Source organism: Oryzias melastigma, linkage group LG18 (assembly GCF_002922805.2).
Source record: "Oryzias melastigma strain HK-1 linkage group LG18, ASM292280v2, whole genome shotgun sequence".
In the NCBI taxonomy this organism is placed as follows: Eukaryota; Metazoa; Chordata; class Actinopteri; order Beloniformes; family Adrianichthyidae; genus Oryzias; species Oryzias melastigma.
Window position 1 is genome coordinate 8,727,610 of NC_050529.1, and position 12,727 is coordinate 8,740,336.

At 36.5% G+C, this 12,727-nt stretch overlaps 1 protein-coding gene across 10 annotated transcripts in view; it reads right to left on the reverse strand.

Moving 5' to 3' along the window:
- Positions 1-12,727, reverse strand: part of elavl2 (ELAV like neuron-specific RNA binding protein 2) — a 39,833-nt gene that overhangs the window by 2,567 nt on the left and 24,539 nt on the right. For 9 of the 10 annotated variants that reach the window (XM_036216590.1, XM_024287846.2, XM_036216586.1 and 6 more), the window contains 3 exons: positions 7,163-7,316; positions 3,779-4,004; positions 2,375-2,413 (listed from right to left, as the gene is read on the reverse strand). In XM_036216590.1, the coding sequence (XP_036072483.1) occupies positions 2,375-2,413; positions 3,779-4,004; positions 7,163-7,316 (419 nt within the window). The remainder of the gene's footprint in view (positions 1-2,374; positions 2,414-3,778; positions 4,005-7,162; positions 7,317-12,727) is intronic. The other variant, XM_024287848.2, reaches the window with a different exon arrangement.

Genomic DNA, 12,727 nt, shown 5'->3' on the forward strand with positions numbered 1-12,727 from the left:
ATGTTTTTGGTCACCTGAAGGTGACGAGTAAGTCTTCATAATTTTTTGAAGAATCTGCAAAAGTAAAATTTTGGATTTCTTTGGTAACGGGGGCTTTTGGTAACCAGCCCACATTCCTAGCATGTTCATATCAAGTGTTATGTTGTTTCCTTCCGCTCGAGTTTGAACATTATTTTGGTAAAACATAAGCTAGAAACAAACGCCATTTTTGCAGGTTTTCCATGCTAACACAGTCAAAATTTACACCTTATTTTTCTCCTAAGTATCTTCTCAATGCTAGATTAAAATCTCTATGAGGAGTTTAATTTTTTTTAAGGTACTAAACATTTTTTTTTTTTTTTATTCAAGATGGCAGTTTTTCTGAGGTCAAAGGTCAACAATATATCAGCTATGGTTGTAGACTTAACCTGGTGGTGTGTGTAAAATGTTTGATGAATTGCTCAAACAAAAGTGTGATCTTCCCATATTGTCCAAAACTGTGAAAAATCACAACATTTCAAACTTTGCCGCAAAATGACCACCAATCTTGAAGTCCTATGGCCATCCCATAATTAAAAAAGTTCCTTTGAATACCCCAAGACATGCGTTTTGTTTTTTAGTACTTTATCTTGAACCATTTTTTGAGCCTTATAGCAGATTTTGGTCCCAAATAACTTTTTTAATGCTTTTACCGACTGTGATGTCGATTTTTTTGTTCAAAATGTTCAAAATTCCAAATTGTCTAAAAATTTTCACTGCATAGTAAGCGTGTGCAAGTTTTTGTCTGAGTCCCATAAGTGAAATTTTGCTTAAAGGCGCAATAAAAAAATAGAAAACATTAAAAATAAAGCCACATTCAATGTTTCTGCAAGACTAAATGAGTAAATAAATCAATTTTGGAATTAATTCACAAATCTAGTTGAGAAAAATTGGAAAAAAACTGAAATAATCAAATTTTTTTCTTAATTTCCACAATAAAAAAATAGTTTAAATTTATTCAAAAACAATTATATTTGGTTATAAAAATGTTTAGTGTAAATATTGATATAAAATCAAATCATATTACAATCAAAGCAAAGTTTTGTGCCTGAAACCAAAAAATGTTTAAAAGGAAAAATTCTTTATGGGTTTAGAATCGATTGATTTTAATAGATATTTTTTTAACGTAGTCATTTTAAACATTATTACTCAAAATAACAGTTGTGTAGATTAAACAGAATTTAAATGTTTCTAAAATTTCCATCTCAGAACTAATTTGCTGTAGAGATTTTTTTTTGCATTTTCCTCATTTCCTTTTATTTTGTGAAGTTTCTGAAACCTTCAGAAGTGGAGCTTCTGGATGAGCTCATGCATCTTCTAGTAAAACCACAGACTGAAAATATTCACTCCAGTACGGTCGGCCTCCAGCGGCAGCAGAGAAAAGCCCAGGCGGCGGCGAGCGAGTACGGTTTGCGGTTTAAGAAACAAATTTGGAAAGCCCATGAATTATTGCCGCAGGAGTCGCGTTGGATTAACCGCTCCAGTTGGCCTCCGAGGGAACATCCCCTCTGACAGGTGTGCTCCCAGCATCAAAGACCCCCAGAGAAATTTTGGCAACAAAGACGTCCATCAACAAGCAAGGCGAGAGGAGTCACAAGTCTATTGTTGGTGGAGATGGCTCTTTGAGCTTTTCAAGGAGCCGGACTTCAATCGGCTAAAAACCTGGCAAACCCTGAAAGATGCCTGACGCAACCGGGTTTAAAGCAGGACAGCGCCGTCCATAATAGATCAAGGTAACAAAAAAAAAACTCAGCTCAAAGCATGAGGAAGCATTTTTTTAACATTCCAGTGAAAGATTCAGAGACTAGGCTTTAATCCAGGAGTTGCACGGAGATTACAGCACCTGACTTCATAAGCGTCGCAAACGTCTTTCTCTTTGTGTCACATCAAATATGGTTGAATATTTTAATGGGCAACACATACAAAAAATTTAATCAGATGACCCTGTTTTTGTGAATTTAAGTTGGAAGTTTATATGGCTTTTCTGAGAATTTGTTCCAGTTAAATTCAGACTTGGCTGTTTTTCATGAACATAAAATGACACCAAAACATATGCCGTAACTTTTTAACCGTTTACACGATCAACGTGAGAAACACGGCTGCTTTTCTACGCTTCTGATTCCACTGATGTGACATTTATTGCGTAGTTGAAAGAAAAGCTCCACAAACACCTTGGAAACCTGAGAAAGTTTGTCTTCTACGATGACGACAAAACAGTTTTTTTCTACAAATCTACTCATTTTCCATTACAATAGTTTTTCAGTTAATCAGACAATTTATTTATATCTAAAAAAAACTGGATCTTCTTTTTTCTGGAACTAATTACATCAAACTGATGGTAAAAATTAAAATTTACCTTTTCACTCCATAGGCCATGTTCAGCAGATTGTCCAACCTACAATCACAAAAAGTTTTACTATGAAGCAGCGACAAGTCTGTGGTTGTGATACTGATGTATAATGAGGTGAATCCTGACAGTAATGTTGCTTTGGACTGTTTATGAGAACTGGATCGAGTGACCCCTTCCCTTGGAATTCCAAACAGGAACTACCTGCTAGATCCAAGACGCCAAAATCCCATTAACATCTGTAATTAGTTAAGTTAGAAAAAGTAGCATTTGTTTTGAGTAAACTCCACTTATTTTTCGTTTTGGATAAATTGTCAAGAGTGAGACATCTGTCATTTCAGTTGAGTTTCTGTTTTAAAATTGTGTCGGAGTGAGTGCTCTCACCGTGACGTCTTAAGTTTAATCAAGCACATTTTCACGGGAGATGCGGCCATGTTTGTGCTGTGTCGGCCCTGTGCGTGCGAATGTTGGGATTTTTCCGTTTTTGTACTATGTTAATGTTCTTAGGATGTAGTTTAACTGTTTTGTCCACCTTAAATGTTGCTTACAAGCTACTGTCTGAACACCTTTTTGGTGTTTTATTTCAGTTACAAAAAATTATAAGAATTTTAAATAAGAAAAGAAATTGAAGCAACTCTGATTCACTTGGGAGTACTTTTATTTGTTTGCTGACTGTCTGGAAGCATTAAGTCACGTACTGTGAGAACAGCACAACTTCTATAAAGAGATAAACAGTGACAGAAAAAATAATCTTGCTCAGTTTTAATTTTTTAACATGTTTTTGATCATCTTAACCGCTTAATGCTCGTTTTCGCAAATATTCGACAAACTACTTTGACTCTAAAACTACCAAAATGTAGCATCAACCTAAAAGCCAAAACATGAGTGACTTTTTTTCATGCTTGTAAATAAATTCAGGCGTTGATTAAAAAAAAAAAACACAATCAGGAGTCTCAAATAAAGTAGGTGGTCCTGCGTCTATCTCTTAAAACGTTTCTCTGATTTTGTGTAGCTGGTTTTCCTGAGTAGTTGCCATAGAAACAATGACTCAACTTTGACCAATCTGTGCCCACTGACGTCTGGCTCCAACATGGTGGCATCAGTATCGCAAAAACATGGAGCCAGAAGTCCATTATTTTCTATAGGTGACGCCAGTTCTCATATACAGTCAATGGTTCCGAACAGACGACAGCAGGCTACACTGAGATGACATATTAGACATTAGAAGCTCATTCATGGAATCATTTGCCCCGCTAGCATTAAAACATTGTAGGAAAGTTTCTTCTTTTATATTCTTTAAAATCTGCTTCAACTAGAGGGTAAGATCCCTGTTCTGTGACCTGCTGTCTGTAAACGCCCTCAGGGGTGGGGTGGGGTGGTGGTGGGGGGTGGTTAACATATGGCCTCTTTTACCTGAAGCGCTGTGCCTGCTGTGCGAGGGGTCCTGGGTACCTTCGATTGGGCGACTGGTACAACTGGGACAGCAGGGCCTGGCTGGTCTTTTGGCTTGGGTTGTTGGCAAACTTGACCGTTATGGGCTCGGTGGCGCCCGGCGGCTTCTGACAGTTCAGGCCCTTGATGGCCTCCTCCGCCTCGACCCGCCGGTCAAAACGAATGAATCCAACTCCCCTGGAAACACCTGAGGGAGCACAGACTTCGTAAAGAACTTTCTGACCATTTCAGAATAAAAGCCTTCAACAAATGTGTATTTTTGTTCTGTATCTCAACTAGCTTGAGGAAAGTTCCACGTATAGTATGTGCAGGTGTTTGGTACATAATATGAACATCTGCAAAAGTCTATTTCTTAAAGGACTAAAAACAGCTTGAAGTTGTGAAGATATGAATCTTATATTAGGGACTGGTTTTTCACTGTCGGATAACCTTGGAGGGGTCACATTCAAATACCGGAGATTTTATTCCACAGGAAAGCTTGGAATCACAAACAAAACCTGGAATATATTTTCAAAATAAGGGAAAAAAAAACATTCAATAGGGTGTTGTGCTGCATTTTTTATCCTCTCTCATTTCCATGTTTCTGCTTGTATCTTAAATCTGTGCTGCAGCTTCTGCAGTGAAAGTTATTCCAGGTTTCCTGAAGATAAAGTTAAAAATAAATAAATAAAAACAAAACAAACACCAATTACCAAAGCACAGGAAAGCTGTGGAAAACTTTAAGAAAGGCATTCCTATTCAATAAAAACATACAGCAGAGTGAAAAAACCAGAAACTCAGCAACATCAGCAGGTGAGAGTCCTGAGAGGGAAGCAGACATGTCAGAACAGCATCAACAGGTGCAGAAAACATAAATAATGCACCTAAAAGGATATACTGCTGCATCAGAAGTAAATTAAACTGCTGGTTTGGGCTGACATTTTTATATCAATATATATATATATTTTTTTTTCCATATCTTGTGATAACGATATATATCACAATATAAATCAAATAACCACATTTGCCAAATTTGAACACGAGAAATGAGTCATCAGCAGGTTATTTAGATTTAAATACTTATTTCCTATCACACTTCAAATACAAAAGATGTACTGTAGTTTTTTTCTTCAGAAAACCAAGAAAATGCATTTATACTACACACTGCAGTGAAAATTAAAGCAAAAGGTTTCAAGTATCAAAATAAAACTAAACTGCTTGATCAGTTCCATTTAAAACCAAAGCATTACTTCAACAAATTAATTCTAATGTTTTCAAGCTTCACAGAACAAATATTTTTATCAACATCCTGTGAATTAAGTAGGAACAAAAAGTAAATTCTCAGAATTTCTCTTCATTGTTTAGACTGTTGATGTGCTGGTCTGAACTTTGTTGCTTTTGTTGGAGAATTTTAATTTATTTCAGCCTGAGATTGAGCATCATAACAAGAAAAAGCCTGAAAACAAAGTTTGGGTTATTGTCATTACATATTATTGACATTAGAGCTGGAGGGGCGGAAGGACTGAGCACATTTGATGGGTCAGTTTTTGGTGCAACTCTGTAATGTTACAGACGCTGCTAAAACTGAGGATTCAATTCAGTTATTTAGAAAATCCTGTTATTAATGTCCTATGAATTAATCTCGTTATTTTTATCCAACGCGTTTAAAAGGCCGGTCCATGACATTAAACCGGTCCGTGTTTCCAGTGTCAAGGATCTATTCGGAATAAGTATCCATATCAAAAATAAAGAATCTGAAAGCAGTCAGAACAATGTCTGCGGATATTAAACTCATGCAAATATTGTCCGATATCGATACTGGCACCAATACATTCCCAATCTCTAATTGCGTTAAAGACCCCCTTTGATTAAAAGCTCATTTTTGATGTTTTAAACATCTTCTTGTGCCATTTTTCCGATCGAAGATCTATACTAAGAAAACTATTCTCAAACTTTAATTTCTGGATATTTATGTATTAAAACTGTTGGGAGCAGACAAAAAAAAATGCCATTTAAAGAAATGTATCCACTTGCATACGACTAGATCCATAAAAGTCTTTTTTTTCCTCAAACTGTCATCTGGCACAGAACTGGACGCCTGTATATCTCCGATAATGCTCTCCATCGCTGATCTTAGGTTGTGGGTGTGAGAGGCTGTAAGCTAGGAGGAGAGCATTTAAACAGAGAGAGGGAAAGGGGGTGGGGTTGCTCAGAGTCAACAGTTTGGCCCACAACTGAATTTCTAATAGAACTCCTGCCGTTCTGCAGAGACTATGTCCCTCAAAATGACAGATTTTAAGATTTTGGCTAAAACGGCATAATTCTACTTAAAAGACCAATGGGAATGCTTTTAAAATAGATGAAAAGATGATCGGAGAGAGACTTTAAAACTGATCTATTGTTAAAAAGTGACATGTTATTTAAGGTTCAACTCGGGGGGGAAAAAAAATATGAAAACTTGTTGATTGTTGATGCTTTGAAAGATTTGATGAGCAGACATTTATATTGCAATTTTTGTGTTGCTATTTAAATTTAGTATTTTGAGTATTGATATTGTAGTATTTAGTATTTTAGTACTTGCTTGTTCTAATAAAAAAATGCATAGATTCAGGACACATTGATGACCATTTCATAATCGATTGTTACTTCCTGAATCCTAACAGAATTGTGAGGATCCTGAAGAATCCCGCCCCCAACTTTTAACCTCTAAACATTTAAATGGACTCTTTGAGTGACGCTCGTCATCAATCCGTCTTTGTTCTGCTGGATTGCAGCTTGTTGCATTATTACTCAGAAAAAGGAAAAAGAAATTCTCTAGAAATTGTGAGTTTTGCGTTTGAAAAATAAAATTCCCACAATGCATGTCAGGGAGATTATTATACATTTCAGCAGAACGGAGGCACATCGCCGCTGGGAAATGTCTTGGTGAAAGATTCTGTTTAGTGTTTCATAAGAGTTCTGCTCCCATATGATAGCTGAGAAATAGAAAATGTAACCGCTCTAAAAGCGTTTCATTTCCTCCCATGAAAACAGGCATCCGTGTTCACCTTGGGGATGGGAAAGGAAGAGAAAAAAAAAAAAAGCAGAGGAAGGTAAGTGCAAGTGGAAGAGAGATTGGAGGGAAAGAACTGATGAAGCAGTGACTCTCGCTACTTTACAACCATTTTCATATTCCCGTCAATGCATATTTATGAACCCCTCTTCTGGAAAATTGCTTTTTTGGTAGCTTCACGTCACCAACTCATGCATTTCTCAGTCTTGTGTCATTTTGTTCAGCAGTCCCAGAGGACGAGGGGAGGGGGGGTAATGGGGGGGTTGTTAGAATAAAGGAACAAAGAAGGGAGATCGCTAACTCGATCCACTCACCGGTCACCTGGTCCACCAGGATGCGCGAGGTAATGATGCGTCCGTACTGGGAGAAGAGCTGCTCCAGCTCTTTCTGCGTCATCGTCTTCGGTAAGCCGCTGACGTACAAGTTTGCATCTCGGATGGAGGCGGAGCTTGGGCGAGCGTAGGAAACCTGCAGATCCAGAACACGTGTGATGAACACCAGTTTTCCTACCAACGGCTTCATTTGTCCAAACCATGGTGTTACAGTAGGTGATGCAAATAAGTAACATCCAAAACGATTAAATTAATATGAGGGCGGTACGTTCAGGTTTATTTACTATGTTCTGGGTGAATACCATACGTCTTCCAATAGTGGACCGTCTCTAATAGACTCCAATAGACGTCAGACCTAACAGATGTTCAATACTTTAGATGCTAATTGTAGCCGGCCTCTTTTAATACTCGCCCTGTACACAGATGCTGGCAGTGTTGCCAGATTGAGCATCCTTCGTACCCACTTCAACTAGACTGTACAACACTGCTGAGAAGGGGAGGGTGAGAATGGACCCTGACTGTCCAGCTGTTTTTGTTGTCTTTTATTGTTTTAATTAGGCTAATTGTTTAATTTTTAAGTTTTAACTATTTTCCCTGTTTTTTTAAATATATTTATTTATTTTTAATGTCTTTTTTTAATCTGTGTGAGTGACCTGGAGCTACAGACTGCCATATAATTTCCTAAGACTAAGAAAGTATCCATCTATCCATCTCTATAAACCTGCCCAATCTGGCAACGCTGGACGCCGGATGTCTGAGTGTGATGTGTTTTGCAGCAATGGCCAAGAAATGTTCATTCGATTTAGCATTTAAATTTCGTGCGGTGGCATACGCCAAAGAAAATTCTGGTGAGGAATCTGCACGACATGTTGAGGTGGATCCTAAACATATCAGAGAATGGATCAAGCAGATTGATGAACAATTTCCTGGGTCAGATGCCAAATTTTTGGAATAAACACTGGGGCTACTATTGGAAGACATACGTTACTTATTTCTGATTGACTACTGATGGACACTTAGAAATACATTTTGGTCAAATATCTTGAACATTTCACATTATTATGCTGACCTAAATGCTAGTTCTTTACCGGAGCAACAGACACTCTGAACACAGTTTGGTATTTGTTATTCCACAGGAGACAACAGCAATACAATAGAAAAGAACTCTTTCAAATGGCTCTTTGATAGACATGACGGTACAGTCTTCCCCTAATGAGAGAGGTTACATCCCATAAAAAACTTCTGAAAGGTAAAATCAGTGAAGTAGGATTACAGATGTTTTAAGGCTCAAAAACCTCTCACTACTCACTTTATATACTTTTCTCAGACATTTTCCCACTTTTCTCTTTTGTTTAAAAAATAAGTACACTGTTATTAAATTAAAAAGCTCTGATCGTGATCAATGATTTATGCTGATTTGGAAGATTGAACATATTGTGGACAGAATACATGGTACTGAGGAGATTGGCAAGGGTCTACAGACAATAAGAAGACAGTGAACAATTTAAAAAAAAAAAAAAAACACCAACCACTATACAACAAGTGAGCAAGGTATCCATCAAATTGTACGATAATAGCTCACCATTTTTGTTTCACTGGTAATGTTATGTTGGGGTAGTGAGAGGCTGTGAGCTAGCAGGAGAGAGTTTAGTGCAGTTACTTCTGCACCAAGAGTCCCGGTCCACAGTTCAGAGGCAGACTTCTTTTTTAAAAAAAAACTCTGCCACACTGCAGAAAATATGTCTAAGAAAGCGTCAGGCTTTTTTAATTTGGCAAAAACAGCCTAACCATTATCAAAATGCTTTTACAATAGAAAGATTATATAGTTTGAATGGAACTTTAATAGTCCTTTAATAGTCTGTCTTGCTTACATTATCGCTCAACACAGTAAATATTTGTTTATACATTATTTTATTAACAATTATTGACAGATATTGCATGTTTGTTGACATATTTAATGGCCAGACTAATTGGTGGATATTTTTTGCAATAAAAGCAATCTGTGAAACCTTTTGCGGACGCTGTTTTTCTGAAACAAACATTTGCTTCATCATCTGGACAAAAACTAGCTGCAAGAGGAGAACTTTCCTTCTGAAATGATACTTTGCTTCACTTAAGTTGATGTTTAGGAGAAATGTCATTTTCCCCATTGGTTAGCCCTCACACACGACGGTGCAGGCTCTGAGGCCGTTACCATGACAACACGTATACAATAGTCCACTTTAAGCAAAAACGAATTTAAATGTAAGAAAAAAAATGAACTAATGATTTATTTCTTTTGTATGTGACCGTGGTATAATCGGGATAATGCCTGATGAGGTGTCCATTATCGTCCATTAATTTCTGATAATGGACGCCTCGTCAGGCATTATACTTAGCTCATCTATATTTATATATATATTTATTTATTTATTTCCCTATTTATCTTTATTTAAGTGTCATTTCTTTATTTAACATGGATGCAACAGTGCTGTGTGAGATGTGGAGTTCTTTAATTTCCCTGCGGGCACGTCCCAAATGGATTAATAAAGTTGTCTATCTATCTATCTATCTATCTATCTTCATTTAAAGCCATATCTTCATTATCCAGCAGTTCTGTTTTAATCTCAGCAGTAAGACTGCGGCGTAAACCCAGCAGACAATGACGCCGTTGCTGGATGGGGGCGATACACCATCCTCAGGCTAAACTAAATATTAAATTGGCTTGGAAACTGTGCTGTCACGACCGCCTGGCTGTAAAACAAAGGTGCAGCAGAAAAACCTGTTTACCATTTTGCATTTGTCACAATATTTTCTTCTCCTCTGGGAAAATTCTGAGACATTTCCAATTGTTTCAATTTAACAACAAGCCAAGAGATTCACATGGCAGATTTTTTATTCATTTTTTGTATTTTAAGAGATACTAGCAAAATGAGCTGTCAGCTATGGGTTTACTGTTTCCAACTTGGAGGATCTACAGACTCAAAACAATCGAGTAGAAACCAGTTTAGTCATGAGACGACACATTAATGCATGAAGAGAAGCAGAGATTGAAGCACGATGAATACAAGTATTTCTGGTAAAAAAATATTGTTTACTATGACCATTCATTCTACTGGATTTAATTGGCATGTTTAGATAAATTCCTTTGTTTTTCTTTATGCATTCTTGTCACTGAAACGTGGGCTCCAAGTATTAACAGAATATTTATGGAAAACAAGTGGGATCAAATTAATTTCCCTGGCAACCTTCCCATCTTCAGTCATGCAGGAAAAAGATCTGTTTTCTTTGGGGAAACACAGGAGCTTTAAAAGCAAACAAGGATTCAAAGCTTTGCTGTTCTCAGGTTTTTTTTGTTTTTTCGTTTACAAAATATACAATAAAAGCAACTTAAAGTTTTCTGTAAAGCCAACGCAAAGGTCACAAGCATCATTGAGGATGTTATGTGCACATCAAATGTTCATGATAAACATTTGCTTAAAGTGGATGAAACAAAAACAAAGCTGAGAAACACAAGGACAGCCATGTGTGACGGAATTTATCCAATGTTTTTGAGATAAAATCTGTTTTTAGTCAACATTAAAAAAAAAAAAAAAAAAAAAAATTAGGCTGCCACAAACAATTATTTTAATAGTCGACTAATCACAGATTATTTTTACCCATTAGTTGACTAATCACAAAAGTGCCCAAAGTGGATGTAAAACCCACATCTTAACCATCATCATCTTTAAACTAAATAAAATCAAGACAGTTTTTAGTTTATTTTATGAAACTTTTAATGAATCGTGCAGCCTCTGTCCTTCATTAGTTTCAGGGATTAAAACATAATTAAATCAAATGAGAGAGATTAGGAAAATACTTTCCATCAAACTCATTTTGACAGGTGCCCCGCCCCTCAAGATAATGTAACAATTGAATATCATTTTTATATATAAAGGGTATATGGGGTCAAAGGTCACCTGTCAAAATGAGTTTGATGGAAAGTATATTCCTATTCTCTCTAATGAGGTCGTCATCTGAAATAAGTAACTGTTTTTCACTTTAGATGAAGCTTTGGTCTCACTGACAAATATAAAAAAATTTACATTTTTTGGTGCTGAACGCTCACAACTTTGTTCAACTTTACGACACTTTGACTCCATATAATATAAAGTAGCGACTTATCGACTATTAAATTAGTTGTCGACGATTTTAATAGTTAATTAGTTTTGACTATGCCGTTTTTAGTCAAAATAAAAAAAATAAAATGTTTTCTAGGACAGTATATATCCAAATTCCCACCCTAATCCCCAACTACTGAAAAACTATACAGTACAGGACCAACTATTTTATAAGCAATTTGGACACAATGAATGTAGGGATAGGGAGAAGAGTAGAATATGGATTGGGTCATAGTTTCTGCAGGGCGGTAGGGGTTCATTAGAAATTTGCCTCTGAGTAAGCCTGCACTCATTTCCCATCATCTCTTTGTTTACACTCTTTCCGCCAGCTTACAGCCTCTCACACCCAACATAATAGCGGTGGAACTAAAATAGTTAATCTTGGAGCTATTCAGACTTATAGTTTTGAGGAAAATGCTATCTTGGACGATGAAAATGAAGACGTATATGGATCTAGTTCTCTACAAGTGGACGTAATAGAGTCGTTCTATTCACAAATAAGATATTTGTGTAATGGCATTTTTTCATCTGCTATTGATTCATTTTAATAAATACTCAAATTTAATCTCAATTTCATTTTATACGTTCATCATCTTGTGGCCCTCTAATTAGAAAGAAAAATGCTGTTGTAATACAGCTGATGGCTTTAGACTTTTGTATGATATTGGCGATTTATTTTTTTGTTTTTTCCTGCATCCCCTTTTCTCCAAAGATCTCATCTTTTGTTGGGCCGTAGTTGAAAATATGCTACTTGCTGGGAAAAATAAAGGTTAAATACATTTTAGAATATTGTTTCTGTTAACATAAAAGCAGCGACTTTCACAGATGTGGAACGCGAACAACTACAAACGTGCCGAGTTCAGAGCGTCAGGTCTAGGGTGTCATTTTTAGAGCTACTTTTCATGTGATGTCTACATCAGCGGAGACACCTGCTGCCAGACGGTTACACAATCGTTCTTCAATTAGCACTGATCCAGCGTTTGCCGTTTTGCTTCACATCTACAATGAACTTGAGTTTTTTTCTACTGATCTCCAAATAAGGAAAACAATTTTCGAAATAACAAGCTAACAACTATTATTCTGTTGAGAAAAACAGTTGGTGCTATCTCATAATAACAAGGTATAGAGTCATTTGAGAAAATAAGTGATAACTCTATTCCTTTCTCAGTGAGCAGAAATAAATAAAATGTTTTCCACTGAAGAATGCAGACATTAAAGGATAAAGATCTTCAGCCACAGACGCCTCCTGCATCCTTTTGTCCAAACCTCTTAGTCATATTTAAAATAATATTCCTTAAAGCTACGAGGTTATTTGCAACCAGAGGTACAAACTAATACTTTAAAATCACCATAGAGTTTGAGACTCATCCCAACTAACCAGAAAAAAAATGAACCGAGTAAGTGATTT